This window comes from Pyrgilauda ruficollis, unplaced genomic scaffold (genome assembly GCF_017590135.1).
Source record: "Pyrgilauda ruficollis isolate IOZ18807 unplaced genomic scaffold, ASM1759013v1 scaffold7, whole genome shotgun sequence".
NCBI classification, from domain to species: domain Eukaryota; kingdom Metazoa; phylum Chordata; class Aves; order Passeriformes; family Passeridae; genus Pyrgilauda; species Pyrgilauda ruficollis.
The window spans coordinates 1,315,686-1,341,110 of NW_024528821.1; the positions used below are offsets into that span (position 1 = coordinate 1,315,686).

Below are 25,425 nucleotides of genomic sequence, written 5' to 3' on the forward strand. Positions count from 1 at the left end.
ATTCCAACCTAAGTCTTTCATAAAAAAAATATATATATATATATTTCTGTTACCTTTACAGTCATTCGAAACGGAAACTATTATCACTTGGAAGAAATCACACTGAATGTCTGTCTCCTGCATCCAGAATTCCATCATCCCAAGTGAATGGTAGGGCTGCAGGTGCTCTGCTTTTCCTCTCTGCCCTGCTCTGACAGGAGATATCCAGGCCTGACACAGCTTCCCTGATCTCCTCTGTCAGCATTTCTGCTCTAAATGTGCAAAAGACAATGAAAGGAACCCAAAAATTGTAACAAGTAAAACATCACCTCAGCACTTCTCAGCACTTCTAAAATATTCAGAAAGTGCTGGTATGTGAGAGGGATCTGCTCTGACCATGGTTTTGGTGAGATCCCACCAACACCTGGACGTGGCTCCATGAACCCCACGGGCTACAGCCAAAGCACTTCTGCCTCTCATTGAGAAAACCCCATCATCCTCAACCACTCACCCAACACCAAGCTGACAAAATTCAGTTTTCTTTCCTTTTCTTTGTTGTTTACATGGTAAGGAAGGGGTTTTCCCACCTATCTGTTTTTGCATACTCATGGCCATATGTCCCACAGATTCACCTTTCCTTCTCACTCTCCTGTTACAGCTGGTGTTGAGCTGACCCATGAGGCTTTGAAGTTGTCATTTGTCTCTGTAATTCAAGTTCTTGGTTGATCCAGCTGTAAAGATTTAAGCTGGATCAACCAGCCTCTCCCTTTCAAAACCAAAATTGCTATTAAGCCTTTCTGACCCTTTATCTTTTTCTTCCAATCTCAGGCCACAGGATGGCTAAAGGAAAAACAATTACAGAAAAGAAAATTCCCTACAAAGCAAACCACACACAAGTCCTGGAACACAAACAGCGTAAGCCAATCTCCCACAGCCCCTCTGGAAGATTATGATACATTCACTTGAGAATTCCAATCACTGAACATTTTTTTTTTTGATCAGAAGTGGAATGTCCTGATCCAGCTCCTCATTCTCCTTCCTAAATCACACCCTAAACAGAAAGCAATTAAAAAATTAAGAGCAGGCTAATAACCCTATCCTACCTAAAAAGAAAACAAAAAACAAACAAACAAAAACCCAACCAGTCACTGACCCATCATATAAAATCAGCACATGCCAACTTTTGCTTCATTATACCAAATCTGATTTTGTCTCTCATGGAACCCAGTACTTCTGAGATGTATAAATTAAAAGTGACTAGTCAGACACCTTCTTTTCTGGAAATAATTTAAAAACAAACAACAAACATATTTAGTTCCACTGAAATGAGTTCAAATGGTACAGAAATAATTTGGAATGACAACTTATGATTTACCCATAAGGTTGTGACATCCACTGTAAATTATAATTTATTAATAGAGCATCCTGTATTTGAATATGAAATAAATGAGTCTAATTTTTAATTTATTTTTTTTTAAATCAGATGAGAAGCAACTGAATTCAAGGTTCATATTTCAGCACAGAGTGTTCTAAACTAAATACTTCCATTAAATACAGATCTACATTCATGACTTGCAGTCTTTAAACCTGTCTGGTGTAAAATAAAGATTAAGTGGCATTTTTCATCAGGACTTGATCTCGATAAAAAGTCCTTTTTGCAGATATATTTGATATTCATTATATTTCTGTAACAGCCTCAGCATCTCCAGTGTTATCAAACCCCAGCAGAATCTTTTCATCTTAATAATACAAAAGCAGACTTTGTGCTCCCAACTCTGTTCTCCTCAGATTATCAATAGAAAAGCTTTGATTGACACAGGGAGAGGCAAACCAGTTCTGATTAAATCTGAGCTTTTGTTTGGGCTGGTTTCACGAGGAGAGAGGCTCTCTGTCTGCTGTGGCACGCCAGGCTGTGGCTGGCCATTCCCTTTTTGGCAGACCCCTGGACTGTTTCCAGGAGCAGGAGCAGGGAGCGCTCAGGTGAGTTCTGTTCGTGGCTTTGATGAATTCCTGCAGTTCATCCAGCAGTCACCTTGTGTCTCGCACTCATTGCCAAAGGAGACGACACTGAACGAGTGATTCAGCCCCACAAATGAAAATTGGTGTCTTTGGTATTACCCAACCAAACACGTGAGATTTCATTAAAACAGCAGCTGATTTCTACTCTTTTTAATTTTATTTCCATGTGATGTCCACTGTAGTTATACATGAGTTTTGGAAGGTAATGATTCATCAATTCCTATAAAAAATTCCCATAGTATTTAATTTTCCTTTTTTTTTTTTTTCTGTTAAAGAAAAGGTTGTCAATGCATTTGGGAGCTCAGTCATTTAACCCTCAGTTTTAGCATTTTAGATACAGGGAAATAAATACTTTATGAATGCAGTTTTATGCTACATTTAAATGGAAAATGTAACAAAAATGTATCATGTGAGTATTGTCAGGAATTTTACTTATGTAGTTCTTAAAAACTACAAAAATAATATTTTTATTCTTATTATTATTATTATTAATATTAATTAACAAAGAATATTTCATCAGAAATTTTCAACAGTAGTTTCAGAATTTCAATAGAAAATAAATAAAGAAAAATAGCATGTGAAAAAGAATTTTAATTTCATTAAGTAACAGGAAATGTCTGAAAAACATTGAGTTATAAACAGCCATTCTACACAGAGGCATAAAAATGATCTACAGCCACAAAAAAAAAGAAAATGCATCAATGTGAATTATATCCTGCAAATAATCATTAAAAATATTTGGTTTGCTCTAAGTTTTTCCTATTTAAATATAAATTAAATGTATCTACTATAATTTTAAATTTTCATGCTTTTGCCCCCTTCTAAAACAAAGATTTGCCTATTCCTAAAGGGACACAGGGAATGTTTTAACACAGAACACAGTAGCTTACTTTGAAGTATTCTCCACTTTGCCATGGAGAAAGAACAAACCCTTGGAACTTTTGATGTGTAAAAATGGATTGTGCATGAAAATTCTGTTTGTGGGACATGGACAGATTTCACTCAAGCAGTGAATGCCCTCAGAAAATAAAACTCCAAAGGGGCTTTGTTTTTTTCACGACAAAATTTCAGATTCTCTCATCTATCTCAAGAAAAATTATGTTCTTCACGAGTAAGATTAGTGCAGTTCATTGTGTGAAATTCCACAGTTATCATATCCTCATGTGAATTTAATAAAGCTCAGCCTTAGCAGCTCTTGAACAGCAGCCAAGCATTTGATTTGTTCTATTTCATTTTATTCATTTAAATGCATCTTGCTCCCATCTGGAATAATAAAAACAAACAGTTCAAGGAGTTTTTGTGTCAAAAAGGGGCAATGAAATAATGGAATATCCCCTTCCAACCTCCTAACTGTGGCTGTTTGAGATCCATTTCAGAACTCATGTTGCCATCTCCTAATTCCTCAAAGGCAGCCTGTAAGAGGATTGTCAGGACAGATGTTGGAGCCCTCACACAACTGAGCACAGGCTGTCTCAGCCCTGCTCAGTGTTTCAAAGGCAAACGACTGTAACTAATAAATCATGCTTGGGAGCTGAAAGCAGAGAATTGTATATCTTGTATACAGGAAGCATCAAAAGCTTTTTTTGCCTCCAATTACGTTTTCCTGGTTTAATTGTTTCTGACAGTATTATTCCTGTCTGCTTTTAATATCCAACCTTTGAGAGAAGTTTCTGAAGAGGTTTGGTGTGCTCATTGTGAGTGAAACAATCTAGATTGTGTTAACTTCTCAGGGCTTTCGCTACAGCTAGAGGAAATTAAAATAAAAACTCACATCATATCTATAAAATAAAGATGAATACAAAAGTTGATGAGCTGTACAAGTGACCAGCAAAGAGTGCACTGGGGGTTCACCCCACAAATGCACACAAATAGATACATTTAAAGTATTTTTACACATAAATAGATATATTTAAACTATTTACAGCTATAAGTAATTTGAATTCATTGGATATTTATACATGTGGGTAGTGGATTCATAAAGACATTTAAGATTCTGATTTCCACTCAAACACCTCTATATTCTTGAGGATCCAACTGAGGATTCTATATCCTCTTCTAATATTTTCTTGAGGAAATGATTAGAAGTCAACTGAACAAGAGCCAGAGAAAACTGATCTAAAAGAACCTGGTTTTGAGTCCCACGATTGGAGCAGGTGACTTTCACAGATGCCTTGGAACCTGAATTATTCTACCATTCTATGATCTTTAAGAATTCTGATGTAAGAAATAGATATATATTGTGTGATCCACCAACATATCCTAAATGGTTCTAATATGTTGTCCAAGGTTTGTACACTTGGCACTAATTACTCTGGTTATTACCACAGTGCTGTTGTCAAATGTCAAATTGACACAACACCAAGTGCAAGATCCTACAAATGTCTGGATTCTTACACAACCCCCCACCACAGTTTCAATATGTGAATATAAAAATAGGAAAACACAGCATGAAGAAAATCTTAAACCATCCATTTAAGACAAGAAAACAAGGATCTCAGTGTTAGACCATACATGTATTATTTTCCAGCATGGAAGAACAAAGACAATATTTGATGGACAGGACATGAAGTAACTTGGGTTACAATTTGGCCAAAGTGATATGCACAGAAGTGGTGTTACAATAAACCTGATGAGGAAAGGGAATGAATCAGGGAAGATCATGTAGCAGGGACTGATTTACAAATTTGGCCATATGAGGTTTTTAAAATGCATTCATCAAATCCTCCAGCCTCTTGTTTGCAAAATCAGTAGGTTTGATGATTCCCCCATGTGTAAGCAAACACCAATCTGTTTACCCATGTTTTTTTAAATTAGTCACAATATCATTTTGCTAGATTAAAAATCTACTTCAGGCTGTTGAAAAATCCATGCAGCCTCATGCTTCTAAACAGCAAGAAATTAATTTGAACAGTGGCTTATAAAGATAACAAGAAAGGTTTTAGGAAATTAACTTTTTGTTTGTATATATATATATCTCTATGTGTATAAGCTTCTACAATATATAAAATAAGAATTAAAAGGACAAGCATTCAGTGTGTCTAATGAGACACTTCTGAAAAGTATCAGAGATCTGTGTTTGGATAGAGTCACTGGCTGCTATCTGAAGGAGGAATAAACATAATTTTCTTGCAGGATTTTTGGTAAATCCCTTGTTTCCACTCAGGTGTAAAAAACATTGGAGATCAAGGTGACTCAGCACAGACCGAGCAGTGAATGCAGCAGTGCTGATCACTGCTGCTAATAACAACAATAATAATAACAACAACAACATCTCCCACACCTTTCCAAGTGGCAGCAGCTCTTAGCCAGAGCTCTCGCTGAGTTCTGAGTTCAACACGAGTTGGGAGGATCACTTCTTGTACAAATTGCAGTTGTTTGGGCTTCTAACTTTGAAATCAATAGCAATCAAAATCCCAGCAGGCTGGAGAAGTTGTTGCTTCCCTTCTGCTAAGCTTGAGAACATAATCCAATGTTTTCCTCCCCTCTTGAAGTTTTGTTTACAAATAGACTTATTTAAACAGAAAAGTCCTTTTCCACCTTCAGTTTGATTCCTTGGTGTGTTGGCTACAGATAGTTTTATGTTCAACACCTCCAAAAAAAGAGACTTTGGAAAAGAGAAGACAGAAATTAGAAAATTCTTAGGTTTTCACAGTGTATAATTTAAAATATCTGTACCTATGTGCTTAGCTAGTTATAACTGGGTACTAGCAAGCAAAAGCACTTGCTTTTATATTTATTTTAGTGTATTTCAAGAAATAAAATGCAACAAAGCTAGAAGGCAGTTTATTGTTATACAAAAACTGTAATTTTACATCAGGTAAGTTAAAAAAAAATCAATCTTTTTGTACCATCTTTAAGAATTGAAAAGTTTCTTCTAGTTTAATAGCAAAGAAAACTGTACCATATATTTTTTCCAAGTCTGAGTTACTTTTCTTCTTCACTTCCAGCTCCAAACACATTCTTTCTCAAAAGGAGGGAAACAATTTTTAGCAATCTACAAAGACCAGTTAACAATACAATAAAGACACCTTACTTTTCAATCCCAATAAATCCCTGACCTGAATCACTTTTCAGCCCAGATGTGAACACACATCCACACGTTCAGATACATTCAGAGTTAGCAGCAGAATTCTGCTGCTTTTACCCATAATGAGTCAACACTAATGCAAGTAATAAAATATGTGACTTAAATGTGGCTTAAATGTGACTTAAAACTGCATCTGCAAAGATCTCTGATGTGGCACTTAGGATTTTGATTCAGTTTCACACACAATAATAATTATAGACTAAAAAGATCTTCCTTTCCCCTCACCCCTTTCCATCCTAACTCCTCCTAAGTCCTGAATGACCTTGGCTGTGCAGACACTGGCCAAGTCCGGTTGTCAGAAAATCACAAAATTTTGAGTAATTTCCAACTACTCAAATGCCCTAAATTTTCAAAGGAAAGGACTTTCCAAATTCCATTCACCTGTTTGAAGTTCATTTGCTTGTCTGAAACACATGTGCCCAAGTGTCTGGAAAAAAAACCAGAATTTGTCTTTCTCACACAGGAGAGAGAGGGGAAAACCAGCAGCACATGGATGGTGCAGATCCTAAACCTAGGAAAAGTATTTTTGTGTGGGAAAACCTATTTTTGGAACCTTTCATATCACAGCCCAGGACAAAAGAGAGAGCAGGAGCAGAGGGAATCCATATCCCACAGCCATGGAAGTTCTCTCAGGAAAGGATGAAAACAATGCTGAGAACAGCAGAGCAAAATTCAGCTCATGATTCTCAGCTGGAATTCAGCGATCCAAAATCAAACCTCATACCTCTGAGATCATCATTCAGCTTTTATTGGAAGTAAGGGATTTCAGCTTGAATGAGCACCTTCCTTGGAAATGAGAACACAACTGAATAAAACCTATTTAAAAGATTGGAAAAGTCAATAATGCCCCTGAAAAATTTCTGATATCACACTTAATATTCATCTCTATGCATACAAATAAGTGAATTTGATTTACATGTGACTATTTATGAAATAAGCAGAAGCTCACAATTTGAAGAAAATACAAATGTGTAATTTTGCTACATTTTCAGTGGTAAAATTTAACAATATGAGTCTATTTAGTAGAAAAAATGTATTTTAGAATACTGAGAGACAGTACAGGAATGAGTAAAATAACCTAGTGAAAGAATCATAGCACTAAAACTCAAAACTGCACTTTTCATATTTGTATCCTAACCTCCAAATCACCAAGAGTCATTTTCTCACATATTGAGAACCCAGTACACTCTCAGAAGAGAAGAGAAATCTTCCCAAAAATCAAATAATGTGGCAGATTGAAATCCTTAGAGCCTGGCTATCTTTCACAGCAAGAGATATTGGGATGGGCACATCTCTGCAGTTTCAATATTTTCTGCCTAGGACCTTTGTTAATTGAACGTGTGATAAATGTTTATAGACGCCCTCGTGCTCCCTGCATACACAGGCAAACAAAATACAAGCACAGCTATAAACACCCCCATGTGCATGGAAACATCATTGGAAAACGTGTGACTCTCGGAATTCCTGCTTAGATTCCTCTGAAAACATTGTAGACAAAAGAAATATGCTGCTAAAGAGTTTGAGGTTTTCAAAGGGGCATATTCCTTCATATTTCTCCTTGTAAACCTTATGTGGTTAAGTTATTTAATATAATCATAGCTCCTGAACTGTGAAAAATGCCAGTCTCTGTAGAGGCTTGGTGGTGGGCATGCATTGGGCAAACAGAGCAGAGGTGTGTTTAGAAACAGTGCTTCTCCAGAAGGTACACAATATAATATATATATAACAAATATAATCGTCAAACCAAATTTATTTTAGAAATAGATAAATAAGACATAAAAGGAACAGTGCTCAGTAATTCAATATGAAAGCAAAAATATATATTCAAATCATTTGTTAAAAAGATTTTACAAATAATACGTAAGACCAGGATACACCATAAATATATGTTTTATGGTAAAATGGGAAACCACCAGAAACATGTGACAAAAAAAAACCAAACCCTGCAGCATTACAGTTTATGTTAAAAATATAATTCTATTTACATCACAAACCAGTTTTGTTCCTGACAGCCCCCTACTGCCCTTCAGAAGTCCCTCACTCAGCTGAACTCAGAAGGATTTAAATCCCCCAAAGTTCCTGCAGTGCCTCGCTTGCTCTCAGGGGTGTTTGTGGTCGGGTGGGAGGGAGCTTTGGTAGACACACAAATCAATAAAAATTCCAGAATAATTGGCAACAGGGCCCTGGCTGCAACCAGCTCACCTGGGAGCCAGCCCTGGCTGCGTGCAAGCAGCCGTGGGATCACTGACACCTAAAAGTGGCAATAAATAAAGAAGTTTTCTCTTTGTTCAGCCCCACATTGCACTGGAGCTGACCCAAAGCTCTGGGGCTCTCCCTACAGACGCAGCTGGCTGCTCTGGAGATGGGGCAAGGAGCACCAGAGGAAAGGGGAACTCCTTGAGAAGTTTGTACTGAGGTGACTGTGGTAATTGCAGTCTGAAGTATGATAAATATATTGACATTCCAAAGAAAATATAATTGAGTTGTCAAGTTCAAAAGTAACATTTGGTCAACTCAGCGATTCAGTCTGACTTTTAAGCAGTCAGGAAAAAAAATATTTCTGTAAGTGAAAACATTTGAGAAACAGAGTTGGTTTTGAAACACATATATCTAGCTTTGACTCAGGATACTAATACTAATTAAAACAAAAATCATAGAAATTTTTGGCTGGCCTTCATCACAGAAAAATGTAGAAATTAATAGCCAGCACACACACATATTTGGTCAATAAACATTAGGCTTTCATGTACCCATTCAACCATCAGGAGGAAATGAGCTCTGAACAAGTCTAGGAAAAAACAACCTTTTAAAAAGTGATACTTAGATGTAAGAAAACAAAAACTGAAACAGACAAAGCACATGAAACTGAGCCACTTAAGAGGTTTCTGGCTTTCTCTTAGGGCATTTGGAAGGTTCTCATGTTTGGCTGGGCTGACTCATGAGAGAACCAGAGGAGGGAGATTATTGATTGGGACCAATAATTAAACCATGTGATGTACCTTTTATTTCATTTATGTAACTTTTGGACATTTTAAATCATCCTAGATGCTTTTAGAATTATTTATTGATAGACTAGAATGATAGGACCAGTGTAAAACTAGGAAAAAGTTAGAGCTTCAGCTAAGTTAAAAGCAAAGGAAGTCAAAATGAAGTATATTCTTCTCTGAAAGCACATAACTGGCACATCTGGTACAAGAAAGATACTTATCAAAGGTTCTCTTCATACTTAGTGTAAGAAAGTAGGCACTTTTAGAGGGTATGCAGTCCTAAAATCAAAATAATCTGCTAGAGCCTATCTATGCCTTCTCACCACCAGAGGAAAAAAAACTGAGGCCAACTACCTGTTCACTTTAGATGAAAATTTCATTATTAAAAAAAAAAACAAACAACAAAAACCCAAAAAAGGTTTGAATGTAAGCATTGAAATTATTTGGTGCTTCTCTAAATCAACCATTAAGTTTGTGTATAGGGTCTTTTCTTAAAAGGGAAATCCAACCTAATTCTCGTAAGGAGAGAAATCCAAAGACTCAAACCAGAAACTCCAAGCCCGTGCATTCATCCTGTCTGCCTGACAAAGCACTGTGGATGGGGCCCAAGGGCTGTAAGTCACCCATCACTGAATGTTCCCACCACCCACCTAGGAAACACCTCCACAAACTGCAGCAGCCAGCAGGAGCGGCGTGAGGGACCCCAAACAGCGCTGCTGGGAGAAATCCCAGAATGAATTTGAAACTGGCTGAGCTGTGGCACTGAGTCAGTAAATGTCGCTGCGCGTCTGACCGCTGGGAGTGTTGGGGGAATTTTAGTTTGAAGCATAAATGCTGCAAGGCTGCTAAAAATAGGAAGAGCAAAACTGTCTGACAGGTACATGAAGTTCTTCCCAGGAAAACGATCCCATCATGGGAAATGAAAAGCTCTCTGTAACAGTCATAGCTATAATTATGCGATACAATATGCTGAATTACAATACGTACTTCATTATTAATAGAATTTATTTTACAGATCAAATAGCCAAATACACATTGGTTTGTTCTTTTTTTTTAAAGAGCCAGATAGCAAATGTGGAGCAAACTATAGGCAACAGTCATGGTAGACATTCTGCAGTCCAAGAACTGAGGCAACGTGATTATTAAGTACAAGCCTATAAATATCTTTACATCAAACATACAGTAATGTGTAAGGATTCCATGTTGTAGTCTAATTCATGAATCATTAATAACTTTTTTTCTTTAAAAGAAAGTTCTATATACTGTATACATCCCAGTTAAAAGCAGTGTCTGTATTTCATTTTATTCTAGCAAACTAATATTACAAGTCTTCATATAAGTGCAGAAAACAGGGTTCTTTATACTCCTTTGCTTCCTAAGAGATTTTGCATTGCATATGAAATTCTAATATTATAGATGATACATATTAAGCATTACTCCCTAAAATGTGAGGCAATATACAAGAACTTGCAACCAACCTTCAAACAAAGCTATGATACTCAAGTTTTATTTTGTAAATGAGCCGTGATAAATAGCAAATGATAATATAAAAAACTTCGGTGAAAAAAAAAAAAAAGAAACAACAAACAAAAAAGCCAACCAACCAAAAAAAAACAAAACCAAACTTTATAGAAGAATAATAGGGGAAGAAAAAGAAACAACAGCAGGCCATTTATTCCCATGTGCTGGCTAACAGTGAAAAAATTGTGTCTACTATTTTCTATTTTATTACACTGAAAACCAAGCCACTGGATTTATGACTTTTTTCTTTTTAAATAAAAACACTTCAAAAGGTTAAATGTTTGGCACCTGTTAAATAGACATTATCTAGACTTCAGCAAGCAAAATGGAAATTAAATTTTCCTTTTAAAAGTTAAGTGAGTGCTTTCCAGTTATTTAAAAGGTGACCATTTATTACAAAATGTTGTGGATAAGAAAGCAGGAAGTACTAGTTTTTCACTACTACTATTGTGCCTAAAAAATGAGAAAGCAGTGACTTGATAATTTCTATTTATGATCCATAGCAGCAATATCATCATTAAAAATATTATGGATACACATAAATAACACTTAACTCTTAACATGTGTAATGGTGCTATAAGTGACAACATCTCAGTTGTTTGTTTTTTTTTTTAAATGCAGGGAGTATAAAGAACTTTACATTCTCTTTTAAACGTATGAATAAAATTTATTGCTCCCTTTCAATATATTCATAGAAACAAAATTCCTAATTGTTTCAACTAAAATAAATAAGGAAAAAAATAAATCTGGGACAAGAAGATGATTACAAGCAAAATAAATTTACCATAATCACCAACTGTGAAGAAGGATGGGTCACATTACTTTTGTTTTCTTAGCAAAACTACGTTATAGAACACTATAGCACAACGTACTAAAATTTCTTTGTCTTTTCCTTTTAAAAAAATCCTTGCCCTTGATACCTTTCAGTAGGGCAGCTTGAACAGTTCATGGTCACTTCCAAACCCCTCTGGAGATGAGACGATAAATTTCTTCGGCAACCAGAGCCAGGACAAAGGGCTTTCTCGTGCTATTTCCTTGTTTCCATGTTTGCTGGCTTAACATCATTGAGTACACGTACGACTTCAGTACATAACATCAGCTGCGATGGCCTTCAGAGCTGGCAAACAGAGAAACAGCATGAGAAAAGCCCTTTCCTGCAGCATTTGCACCATAAATTGTCACTCTCGCTTCCAAATTTCTACCAAAGCTCAAGCACTGCGCGGTCTGAGACGTTCTAAGCAACCAACCACTCCTGGTGTGTCTGTGCTCCCAGCACAGGCAAGGGTCTCTACACACAGAGCACAAATGCTGCAGCAGAAGGAGACACAGAAATAGCTTCTATGGATATTATTCTAAGTTTCTTACTCCTTTATTTTGCTTTATCCACTCAAACCCAAAGTGCTGTTGCAAGATTAGAGCTGTCAGAAGGCTGCTGCACCACCTAGAACAGGTTCTACAGGGGTTTTGTGGGCTTCATGCAAAAACATTGCTCCTAAAAGCATAAAAATATTTTTAATTTGAAGAATTATTTTGCATCTTTAATCTAAATTTATCACCAGCAGGATTAAACCTAAAGATTCACAGAAATTAAGCCATTCTGATCAATTATTTGACAGAAAAGAAAGCACTGTCAATACCACAGTCCCCAAGACATCAGCCACTCACTGGTCGGGAAATTGCTATCAACTGCAGATTATTGAGTGCAATACCTTCTGGGAGAAACAGGAAAATAAACAAGTGTGAAAATTAAACCAAAGTCAGACTTCACTGTTAACAATGATTTATAGTTAAGTAAGACATTTGAAATAGCACAGTTGGGTCACAAGGAGAAAAAAGTAAACTTTTCAGTTATCCCACTGAAAAAAATTATGTGAAATGCACTTAATGCTTGAGAAATTACATTGTTTCTACCCTGAGGCAAGTGTCTACTGGAGAGGGAGCTGTGTGTCACTGTGGCTTGCACAAAAATCACTCAGTTATTAATGCTGGAATCTCATTTACCAACTTCAGTATCCTCAGCCAATGAGCTCTTACTGGAGAAAAAAAAAAAGGAAAAGAGTGCCTTCGTTTGCTCTGAATTAGTTTTTTTGTTTGTTTGTTTTTGTCATACTCAAAATCTTTCATTATTTCCCCACACAAAACCCAATTTTTTTTTTCACTCCTTTTCATGCTCTGTTTTTGCCTTCTACTATGAGGGCAAAGGGGGCACTTTGCAGATACCTCCCTCCATGCTTTTCTAGGGAAAAGTATTAAAATAAATCACTCAAGATTTTCTACCAGTGTTGCACAGAGGAAAAGCATTTTCTTGACCAGCTTTACTTTAGTGATGCACATTTAAATAATTGCTTGTTAACTTCTGACTCACACACTTTGACTCATTTTTCAATTAGATATCTCTTCTCCAATTTTTTTTTTTTTTTTGGTGAAATGAATGTACATGGCAAGAGATCAGAACCACAAGCAAAATTACCAGTCAAAAAATTAAGATAAAATAATGAGAATACTTAGAATCATAGTAATCCAGTTTGAAATGGCTTTTAGGAAGGACTTATACCAACAGTTATTTAGCTAAAATTTAGGAGAAAATGTTCTTTGAGTGTAATTTACTCTGTATTTGTCAATACAAAACACCAGTGCTATGTCTGTTTTATACCTCAGAGCATCAGCCTTGCCTACTGATTCTAAATTAAACTCACTGTTACTACACAAAACAAAAATTCCTGCAGCTAAACATTGACAGAACAGGTGAGTTTCAGAGCTGTTCTTTTCAATATTCCTTCCACTCACATCCCAAGCACACTGTTCTCATGGTGTAATGCCATTACACCAGATTTTAAATCAGAAACCCAAATATCCCATAACTGTAAGCACGTCTAAGCAGGCAGTGATAGAATCACAGAATTGAGGCAATGGGGGTCCAAAATGCAATATATTTGAAATGAGGGCTACTTCCCATTCAGGTTCCTGTAAGGAGTGAAATGTCTGCCTCCATCAGCTCCCAGCAATCCAGCAGAGATCACTGTGTCATCTGAAATTCCTATTCATAAGTTATACAGGGGAGAGAATCCCGCCAGTTCAATCCACTAATGAAGATTTGCATCAGTAAAAGTGACAGAAATCCATCTCCCTGCCTGCTCCCTCCCTCAGCAGCTTCCCCACCATGGTGCAGCGTCCAGGCAGTGCAGCTGAACCCACTGACAGACCAGAGACCTGTGGGGTGCAGGAGGAACCCCCCAAAAAACCAGAAAATCCCAGACGCAGAGCACATTGCACCTTCCAGCTCCTCCAGTGGCAGAGGTGCTGCCTCAAGGGGCACTAAAGTTCCTCAAGTCAGAAAAATCTTGTTCTGGAATTAAAGATGACAACCCAAAAGACAACAGGAGCTGAGTGACCAGGTGTAAATTTGCCAAGATTTCCCTGTAGTTTGCATTCTACTGCTTCCAAACAAAAGGCAGATCTGAAGTAGCATTCGGGAAAAGAAAGGGACAAGAAGAAGGAGAATGCACAGCAGGTTCTGAGGAATCTTTGCAGCTTTAGCTTCTTTGAATCAAGCTGCCACAGATAACACTGTGCTCTATAATTATGCATGTTTTGACTAGACAGGCTGATACCTAGGCAGGCATTTGAAATGTCTGAATGTTGTTTTAAAGTGCATGAGCAAAGATTTCAGATTTTGAAATTGTGTTACATGAAAATGAGACTGAAGCAAACTCCTCTGCCTTCTCATCATTCCCATGCAAATGCAGAGAGAATTAGAAGATTTGTGTCACTGTGGAACACTTCACACAGTTTGCTCCCACTGAGGTGAATGGCAAAAATAACTGAGCTTTTACAAAGCTTGCAGACAAATAAACTTTAAAGATGCTCTATGTTTCTACACCAAAGAAAATTTCTGTGAGGCCCACGACTGCCAAAACAATGGAAATCTGATGACATGGAAAGTCAGTTTGATTTTTATAACACTCCAGATATTCTAGTTTGAAAAGCCTTATTATGAATAAGCCCCTTCACAATTTATCACTTGGTAAAACTCTTTTAAAATAATTATCTCTACTACATCCCCCAAAAAAGCATGGCACTCTGAAGGTCTATTGTCACTGGTAGTGATTAACTCCTCCTGGTAACTTCAGAATAATATCAGCACCTCTGCCCCTTGCCCTCTCTCACATACAAATAGATTAAAATTTGACCTCTCTCTTAGGGGACATTGCAGGAAGAACATGATTTCCCTCTTCAGTTTCCTATAGTTTATGATTCAAAGTGTCCTCAGCTGCTTCAGGAGTCTCCAATTGCTTCCCCATAAAAATTTCAGCTGTGGCACTGCTGTATTTATTTGCCCACATGACCACTAAAGAGATATTTTGGGAGTTTTTAGTAGAAAAACCTTTCCCTCTTTGCTTGCATGCTTTTTGAGTACAGCTGCTATAATGGCTTTCTGTCATTTTATAGATCACTTAGATAAATTTAGCAGTAAAGCAAAGGCATAATTTCCTTTCTTTAAAGACCTGAATCAATACCATTCAGACAGACAGAAAATTTAGAGCTTCCAGAGAAAACATATACTTTTAGCTGTAACACAATATTAATATCTGAGTAGAAAGTCTTGCATGGGCAAACCTAACAACAGTTGAGATGTGCAGCCTATAAAAATATCAGTCCCCATTACAAACTGAAGAGACACTTCACAGTGAACAGAACTTTCTTCAGGCTCCTTCAGAACTTTTGGCTTGTAAAATACCTGCACTATGGTAAAAGTGATGAATGATAATATTTCCGTCTCACATCAGACATCTTATTTTCACTTTTCAAGCTAGCACATCTCCCTTTTTAACTGAACTGACTTGTCCTACAGTTTTCTGCAAATTCAGAGTGCCTGACACAAAATCATCCGGAACCACAAGGGTCCTGTTGGTGTCTGAGGCTGAAGGGTGGTGGGACAACAGCTGGAGACAGCTCTGTGCCCCAGATTATTGCTGTTTATATTTGTTTCTTCTTTCTTTGCTGGCTAACATAGACAACTCTCAAGCAGCCCATCCTGAGACACCTTCCAGAGCCCCACAGGAGATAAAACTACAAATACAGAGCCAGGGTAGGAGTGAGACTGACTTTTAAAAGATCTTGAGTTTTAAGAGATTCTTTACTTGTTTTAACAAGTAAAGAAATACAATTTTCATTTAGTCACGGTTGAACACAACACAAAGGATTTCCTCTAATGGCCCAACTTATGTAAATAATGCATCAATTAAATTACATATTTTTTTTTAATGTGAATTCATGTGTTTAAAGGTGAGTGCTGTTTCCAAATCAGTGTAAAGGGCCATTGTGATAATTAGTTACCCTTCCTCCAAACAAGGTGCTCACCTTCATACAGAAAAACATCCCTGAAAGAAGGACAGCTGCAATTTTAACAAAATCAGTACAAACGGTAACAATAAACTCTTTTTTTATCTATTCACCATATCATCCTAACAATGTTAGGTGCAGCTCTATGAAGATAAGCTGGTATCAGCTAGTGAGCATTAAAAAAACCCCACAGTTCTATTCTGCTTTTCCAGATAGGAGCCCCCGGTCACAGAGCTTTAAGGCACAGATAAAAGGAAATGCTCTTTCCCCCAGCCAACTTCTGCAGAAGAGAATTGCTTCCCATGCCACTTTCTAGGTTTTTACTGCCACAGAAGGGACTTTTGAGAGTCACGAGCTTGCTTTCTTTGTTAGCAGCATTACTGCACGACAAAGTGTGTTTCAGCAGACAATGGCAGAACCTTTTTGACTCACAGGAACTGTACCAGAACTCCATTGAAAAAATCACTTAGATCAGACCTACAGAAATGCTGAAAACAGCACTGCCCTCTGCTCAGAGTTACGGGAGTTCAAACAGATGAACAAGCTGGCAAGAGGCTTTTCTGATATGCAATTTAACTTAACACGCCTAAATATATTTCTTTAAAAAAGTTATCCACAGTGATATAGATTACCATACAAATTTGTGTTGGTAAATAGAATGAAACATAATAAAATAAAAAACATATCCTGAAATTTTCAAAGATATGATGACTGCTCTGAATGAGAAGCTTTCTTTATGAATGTTATCATTACAGTTGTAATAAAACAAAGTTCCCAGAAAAAAAAATCAGCTGGAGAAAGAAATTTACCAGACTCAGTCATGCTGGGGATTTGTTCCTGAGCAATATATTAAGTTAAACATGTTATCAAGTTAAAATATAATATCAATAATAAAATAAACACTCCTGAACTAAGTGTTACTTTAGTGATTAATTCCTTAACCAACTAAAGCTTAACTAGAAAACTATCCCCACTGAAAACTTTGTGATTCTTGGGAAGAAAGAGAAGCAAACAGAAAAACAGAAAAGTTTTATTAAACTGTTCAAAATATGGATAAATACTAGATTCTATTTCCAGTGACTTAAAGCTTTTCTGTAGGGTCTTGAAGAATAAAGGGTAGCTGAGTTCTCTATTTATTTTTAATTTTAAGCTGAGGATTCTTTAGACATTTCCTTTGTTGTACTGCATTTCTAAGAAGCTAATACCTGGTTTATCAGGCAGAGCAGCAAATAAGTGAGGTAAATTGTGCTGATGCTTCTAATTTTTCCCTAACTTCACCTGTCAGCTGTGTCATTCCACCAGATTTAAGGCTCCTTCCAGTCTGAAAATGCCTGAAACTCTCGGACGAAAATCCTCAACTGCTCCTGAGAGACCTTGAAGCAAAGCTACGCCCAAATGAAGGCTGCAATTCCAGACTCCATTAATATTAAGAACCACTTATGAACTCCACTAAAGCTTTATTGCTTTCCACCTAGATTGTTTGGATGCTCAAGCACACCAGGCTGGAGAGGACAGTCCCACTCGGAGCCTTCCCAGCCGCTCGAGGTCCCGCGGTGAGGTGGGAAGTGCCATGCTGCCATCTGCAGTCAGGACACCACCACAGGGATCTCTGCCTGCTCCATCTCCTCACAGACAATGCTCTTTCCCTTCTCATTTTCTCCCTAACTGCTCAGGAAGCTGGAATTGTTTGTTTTTACAAAGCCTTAATCGAATATGAACTCTCAAAGCTTTACTCCTTGCAGGAGAACTTATCTTGCAGCGCTTCAAACTGGAGTTACAGGATTGGCAAAGGAGGGAAGGAGGGAGAAAGGACATTAAAATTCCATTACCTGTCTGGTGTGTATGGGGCCTGGGGTCTTGAAGCCTCCTTGACAGCTGCATTCAGAAACACTGTAAGGGTCCGAGCTGCTGGATGAGCACTTGGAAAGTGAGTCACAGCCCACCACAAAGGTGTTATCTAGAGGCAATTCCTGAATGACATGGTGCTTCTTGGGGGGTACAGGAGTCTCAGGTTTAATTTGAAAGGTAGGCTGTGGAGAAGCAGACTTGTAGTGCTTTGCTAAGTCTGGGCTATCAGGTTTAAATGTGGTTGGTGTGGTGGCCCAGTTATATTTTCCCATAGTCTGTTCTTCTAGCTCTACGGGAATGTCTAAAGTGCCATTTATGTGCTCGTGGCCAGGATCATCAGGCTTAGATTCTTCAATAGTCACAAAGTTGAGGAGGAGACTCTTTGGAGAGCGCTTCTTCTTCTTCTTCTTTTTCTTGATCTGCCTATTCTCTTGGTTGGGGGAAACCCATTCACCACTCTGCTTATTTTTTTGGACAACCTTGTGCCTGGGCGTCTGGCGGCACCGGACTAAAGCGGTAACAAAAATTACCAGAATAACTGTCATGGTGCCTGCAATAATGGCAATGATGATCTTGACATAATCATTGGTCTGTGGGGTTATCTCACCATCCCCAATGTTCTGGCCAACTGGAGTTTCCATATTCCTACGCACCAGCTCTTGCACGTAGGAGCTGTTGGTGACCGTCTCGTTCACAAACAAGTGCACAAGAGCTATGGTGTAAAGAGACTCCGGCTGTCCCAGGTCATTCACCTTGATCACCAGTCTGTGCAAGCCATGATCTGATGTAATTACCTTCTCTTTCAAAGTGATATTGCCTGTTAATTGGTCAATGGTAAACAAGCCCCTGGAGTTCCCACCTATGATGCTATAGCGGAGCTCTGCGTTCATTCCCGTGTCATTATCGACTGCAAAGACTTTAGTGACTACAGACCCCGGGCTGGCTGACGTTGGGACCAACTCATAGGAATAATTAGATGAGGGAATAACAAAAACAGGCCTGTTATCATTTACATCAACAACATTGATGGTCACTTTGGCAGTTGAGGAACGCTGCAGTCTTCCTCCATCCACTGCTTTCACCTGGAAAGTGTATGACCCCTGCTGCTCCCTATCAAAGGTAATATTAGGCCTTATTACACCAGTGAGTGGATCTATAATGAAATTATCTCTACCATTTAAGATAGAGAGAGTGACTGCAGCGTTGTCTCCCGCGTCAGCATCCGTAACTGTGATAAGCCCCACTGTGCCATACATGGGCAGGTTTTCTGGCACATAGAAATTATATTCATTATGTGTGAAAGCAGGGCTGTTATCATTCTGGTCCAGCACTGACACCGTCACGGTAGCATTGGTCTGCAAAGGTGGCATCCCATTATCCTTAGCCAGCACAGTGAAAGAGTACCTGTCCTGCTTTTCTCTGTCCAGCTTTCTCACTGCTGTCAGGATGCCTGTGCGGCGGTCCAGGTTGAAAATTGGGGGCGCGTCGGAGCCCAGGATGTAGCTGATCTCGGCATTCCGCCCGCTGTCAGCATCTGTAGCGCTGATCTTGGTCAGCTGAGTACCAGGAGCGTTGTTTTCAGGGATGGAAAGGCCGATGATAGGCTGTGTGAAAACTGGGGCGTTGTCATTTTCATCTTTAATTTTGATCAGGAGCATTGCAGACTGGTTTAAGGGAGGCTTCCCTGAATCTGAAGCCACTATTTTGATGGCATATTCCCGTGTAGCTTCATAGTCTAGAAATGTGGCTGTCTCCAGGAGAAACTGATTATCAAACACTGGTTTTAGCCTGAAAGGGACATCATGATCTGTAAAACAGGTAACTTTCCCATTCTGATCAGCATCCTTGTCCATCACTGTTATCAAGGCAATTTTTGTATTAAGGGGAGCCTTCTCAGACAAAAGCACTGTCCCATTCACGGGGTTGATGATGTACCTGGTGTCTATTGACGGGACATTGTCATTAATATCTGTGACATTAACAGTCACGGTTGCTCTTGACGGCGTGGAGCTGCCATCGCTCGCCAGAACAGTCAATTTGTGCACAGGGGACTCCTCCCTGTCCAGCGGCTCCCTGATGGTGATGAGGCCAGTGGTGTTATCGATGGCAAAGAGCCTTTTGGCCAGGCTGGAGATCTGGTTGCTGAAGTAGAAGTGGATTTGTGCATTGGAGCCCAGGTCTGCGTCGGTGGCGTGGAGCTGGGACACGGAGGTGCCCACGGGGGCATTTTCGGGCACGCTGACCTCGATGTCGTTCTCCTTGAAGACCGGGCGGTTGTCGTTGACATCCGTCACCGTCACCTGCAGGATGGCAGTGCTGGACCTCGGGGGGCTCCCACCATCTTCAACTTTGATTTTCATCACATAGGTGTCCTTCTGCTCCCTATCCAGGATCTGCTGGACAATCAGTTGAGGCCACTTATCTCCCTCAGGTGTCTCAGTTATGTCAAGACCAAATACATTTTGACCCTACGAGACACAGAAAGAGCACAATTTAGCTCGACAGTGTATTTAAAAAGAAAAATATCACATTATTTTTCTGAAATTGTCACGGAATATGTATTTATGCATATACTCTATACAGGAATATATATTTCTATATTTATGTTTATTTTTCCATATCTAGTTTTGCTTTAAGCTCCAGAGCCTTGAGAAAGCTTCAGAGGAAACATGGCAATAAACAGATACTTTAGAAAAAGGGGAAATGTGAGAGTGATGGTGATTTTTTTCATACAGATTCTCTATTTCTAAAGAAAAGTTATTAAATTCCTGGACAGATGTAATTCAGTTTCTCTGTTGTATGAGTGAGTGTGGAAATGAGGAATGACGCCAAAGTTTAGCCACTGGAGGACCTATTCCAATATTCAATTTCAAGGAAACCAAGAAAGAAAAAGGGATTATTTCTCTGTTTGTGGAGCAACTCTGGACATGATCTGAAACCATTAGCATAAAAACAAAACCCAAAAGAAAACAAAAAAAAACCCTACCAAACCAATACCATCATTGATAAAGTGCTTACTACATAATTCAGATGTCAGATGATACAGACAAAACCAAGTCCTAACAGCTCATCAGAAATATATTTAAAAACTCATTAAAACTATCCCTTCATTCATCACTACATGTTTTATATTTGCAGTAAAATTACAACCCCAGTGAAAAAAAGACCTATTTTCATTTCAAAAATATCACAGAACTGCAAGATCAATTTGAAAATGATCAATATTTTTCATGGGGTTTGTTGAACATCTCTGGAACTGCACCAAAATGCTACATATATTGCACAAACACAGCTTTTTTAAAAACAGTAGTGCTGACAAATCTGCTAAAATAAATATTGGAATCTAGAGCTAAATTCCCTCTCTCTTCTGCTGTCTCTTCAGACAAGCAGGAATGAAGAACAGTGTAATTATCCTCTTTTCTCATATCTCACCACGTACAGGAATGATGCAAAGGCAGTTTTCCAGCCACATCTTCCATAAGGGCAGGGCTAGAATGCAGAAGGCTAATGCTGAATGCATGGAATGACCAGAAAAAAAGAAGGCATAAATAAAATTGTGGACTAACCAGGAGTTTCTTTTTATGTGTAATATTTGTAATAATGACCAACTGTTCTTCCTCTGCTTATTCTTCTCTTTCCCCATCACTCAGGTAACTGCCATAGAATCATAGATGGATTGGGCTGGAAGGGACCTTAAAGGTCCTCTCATTTCCACTGAGAAACCAGGTCCAGTTGTGCTCTGAGCTGGTCTGAGACACTCCAGAACAAATCAAAAGAAAACATTCCCAGTGTTTAAGATTCCTTATTTCTCATGAGTTGTAAAATATTTGTGTTCCCTGTGTCTTGTTATCCACCACTGACTGAATGCATTTATAGCTTCTACACACCTCTGAGTGAGGCTGAACTCTCACTGATTTGTTTCTCAAAGCCAGATTTTGACCCTAGATAAGTCATCTTTTATTTCATGGGACAGAACTATTCATCCACACATGCAAAAGTCACTGTGCCACTTGCACAGCATTTGTGGCAACATTAAGTTGCAACTGGTGACAGTATAAAGTAAAGTGGAACACAATTTGAAGCCATAAAGCAAATACAGATTTGGCTTCTTTAGCAGAAGGCATGAAAATATAAGCCCTGAAAATTGTTTCTAAATCAAGATATACATTTTGAACCAATTAGGGTAAATTTTAGAATGGTAATTCTATGCTGCTAGGAAGCAGACCGTGAGTTTCCTCTTCATATTCAATCTGGCTAGAAGTTATTTGCAATAAATTTCATAATTACAAAGAAATTATAAATTATATATTCTGTGCTTTAACATAGATTCCAGAGGAAAGAAAATAACAGAAGCCAGAGTAAAAGCAACCTGTCAGCTCTTTTTACTTCTTTATTTGTACACAGGCTGGCAGATGGGCACTGATTATTCTGTCATTAGATCCCACAACTACAAGAACCTGGTACAGAGTTTGAATTCACGTGGCTGCACGTGTGTGTGCCCATCTCTGCTTTTCTCATCCAGTACGGGAGAGGGGCTTTTCATCCCAGCAGATGAGTTTTATATAAAATGTGGTGCTTTAGCTCCCCATTATTAGCTGTGAATGACTAGAGAGCAGAAAAGAATGCAAAGATCTCTTCCAAGTTCATTATTAACACTTGAATAATTTTCTGTGGAAAGAAATATTATCTATGTCTATTTCTTCCTATTCATTACAGGTTTAGACATCTTTTTAAACCACAGAAAAACCATTACAGAGAAGTAGACTTTCTCTTAACTCTAACAGGAATAACTATTTCAAGTTGTTGAAACAAGAATATTTAATGTTGTTTAAGAGAGAAGGTTAGATGTGATATGCTGCAAATTAACAAACACATTTTCTAAGAACAGATAGTTCTCACATTCTAAACACTCAAAAAAATTGATGAAACATTCAAGAAATAAATTTTTAAGATTATAAATATCTAATTCTCTCCATTATGAGCAAAGAAATTAAGAACTAAAATGAGAAACATGAACAAAAACCTTCAGGATTAATTTCTTGATGTTGAAGTAAATAGCCCTATCCTCACTTAAAGTTCGGGGAAGTTAAAATTTCCATTAGGGTCAAATTTCTATTGGGACTGAACTGCACCTTGATCACCACACTATCCCAGTGATCTGAAGGATTTGTTCACACTGGGAAGGGCAAGAGTCCATTGGAAAAGCATAGTAGATAATTAACAGTTATAAAATAGCTTTTCCCATTAAAACAACTGGTAGGAATAACCTGCTCCATTGATATCTCTACCCTTACAGAAGAATAGGAGTGAGAAAAAAGAGAGATTGACTGTTTAAATTTGAAAATACAATTTAAGCACCAACTATTGGAGGCAAACCAAAGTGTGCCCATCTCAGAGCTTGGATTACCTTTAAGAAGTTCTGACCCTGCTCACAAGATCCCTTACTGGGGCAATAATGAGCTCTGTTACCTTCTCCAATTTTCATCACAGCCTTTTCCATGGATTTCCACACACACAGCCTGTCAAATAATGAAACTTTCTTGTTGAACACTCCCTACTGTGTATATTTACCTGGTCATTTGTAATGGATCCAAATGTCCTTTTCGGAGCTGTTTTGGGCTGTCATGTGAATAAAAAATTAGAGAGTATTTTAAAAATTGCAACATTTAGGTGGTTTAAAAAATACATAATCAATGACACACGAACACATAGTGTGGTAAGCTAGAACAGCTCCTAAGTGCTGCAGACAGGACTGGATGTGACAAAGTGCAACAGAATTCTACACACAGATATTGCATTTCATAACATTTCACCACAGGGTTCTGTTAAATCTGTGGGGCACTGACTGCCTGGACATTGTTGGGAAGAAAGGGAAAACAGATCAGCTTCTGGTTAATGCTGATACCAGAGACATGGTCCACTGTGTTCAAAACATCCTGTGGACCTGCACTTGCAGAGCAGTAAATTGGCAGAAAGCAGGAATTTCTCAAAGTGGGGAAGAGAAAGAATATTGTGCTAAATAATGCTACAAACCCAACTGCTTGTAATACAAAGTACTCAGATTGAGAGAGGCTACCAGTGATTATTCCTTAAAACATACAAATTATGTAATTGTGTGTAACAAGTCTCTATTGTTAGCTGACAAAGGGTAGATCAACACTGTCCTCAATCTTCATTCAAAAGAAGATTCTGAACCTCCAGGGAAAGCCACAGCAGCAAAGACAGCTCATTGTTTTGTGGCTACATCTTCACCCTACACTTATTATCAATACTTCAGGCACTGTAAATGACAAACACATCACGAGATGTCCTTGGTTCAGCTGAATGTCAAACACAAGTCAGGGGCCAAGCACAGCTCAAACTTTTACTAATATTCTACAGGAACTCATCTCAATGACTGTTGCAACAAGCTGGAAGTACACATTTACTAAATGTTAACAATCATCTTAAAAGAAAGCAGGAAGAAGAAGAAAAATATTAAAAGATCGATTTCTCATCAGAAAGTAAATCGAGTAATTGAATTAAAATTAAGTAATTACTTAAATAAAAACCTTTGGCTGAGATGTAGTTTTGAGTCCAAAGGACCCTAAAATCTTTTCAGGAAGTCCAGAAAATAATGCATGTTTGCTAAATGCTGGTTATTTCACATGGAACAACACAGAAAATCTTTGCAGGGCTTCTGCAGAACTACAAGATGGGTTCCAGACACTTTTTCCTTGCCTGTTTTTCCAAGACATATGGAACTGCTCTGTGACTCTGCTGTCTGTCAGCAGAGCAGAGAGTACAGCAGCAGAACTCCAGTTCTGAATGCAGGAAACAGACCACAGCTACACAGTGGACAACTTTTTCTATAAAAGCTGAAAACTAAACTTGCAGTTTTCTTTCAAAGGCGATACTTTGGCTGTGAAATTGTGAATTACCAAAGCCAAGTTAATGTCTTAAACACAAAATATTCCACATGGTAGGCAATAATGGATCTGTGTGTCTGTAATGGGTGCATGTGAAGGCACTCAGGTCCAAACCAGCCTAAGTGGTGTAGCTCTAATAAAGGTCCCAAGTCTGCTATTACTCATCCAGTGTGCAATTTGCTGTCCATGCATTTTAGAAAATTACCATTTTTTGGACAGCTGTCCTGCTTAAAGACTCCACAGTCACTCCTCTCATGACATCCCACAGCTTACAACCCAAAGTTACTGGAAATAAGTGTCACTAATAGCAGCAGTTACCTTATGAACTGAGTGACAGAACTTCAAAGGAGAAAAATAACATTACAAAGGTAAGAATTTCTCATAATGCAGACCTCAGCAGATGCAGAGTTGCTTACAGATTTGAAACATTCTCTTTGTCAAAATAATGCAGCCTTTTAATTTGTAGGCCAAGATTTTTAAGGCTTTTTGTTCAATTTATGGTTTTCTATCAATGTCATGCACTGTTTCCATTGGTTTCCTTTGAAGCAAGAAAAAAGTTTAGCTTGGAATAAACTGAACTTCAGGTTCAGAACCACAGTAAAAATATGACTTGTAAGCACCCAACTATGCATAAACCTAAAGTGCATTTTCTGCATTCAGAATCCTAATTAGCTCCATTGCTACACCAGAGTTGAGGAGATCATATTATGAGCAATGTCTGCACCATAACTTG

The 25,425-nt window shown here is 38.1% G+C and overlaps 1 protein-coding gene across 1 annotated transcript in view; it reads right to left on the reverse strand.

Annotated features, from left to right (window-relative positions):
- The window catches only part of PCDH11X (protocadherin 11 X-linked), a 416,133-nt gene that overhangs the window by 328,426 nt on the left and 62,282 nt on the right, over window positions 1-25,425 (reverse strand). The window contains exons 3-4 of the mRNA XM_041485190.1: window positions 23,356-23,403; window positions 17,766-20,252 (exon numbers count right to left, since the gene is read on the reverse strand). Coding sequence (XP_041341124.1) covers window positions 17,766-20,252; window positions 23,356-23,403 — 2,535 coding nt within the window. The remainder of the gene's footprint in view (window positions 1-17,765; window positions 20,253-23,355; window positions 23,404-25,425) is intronic.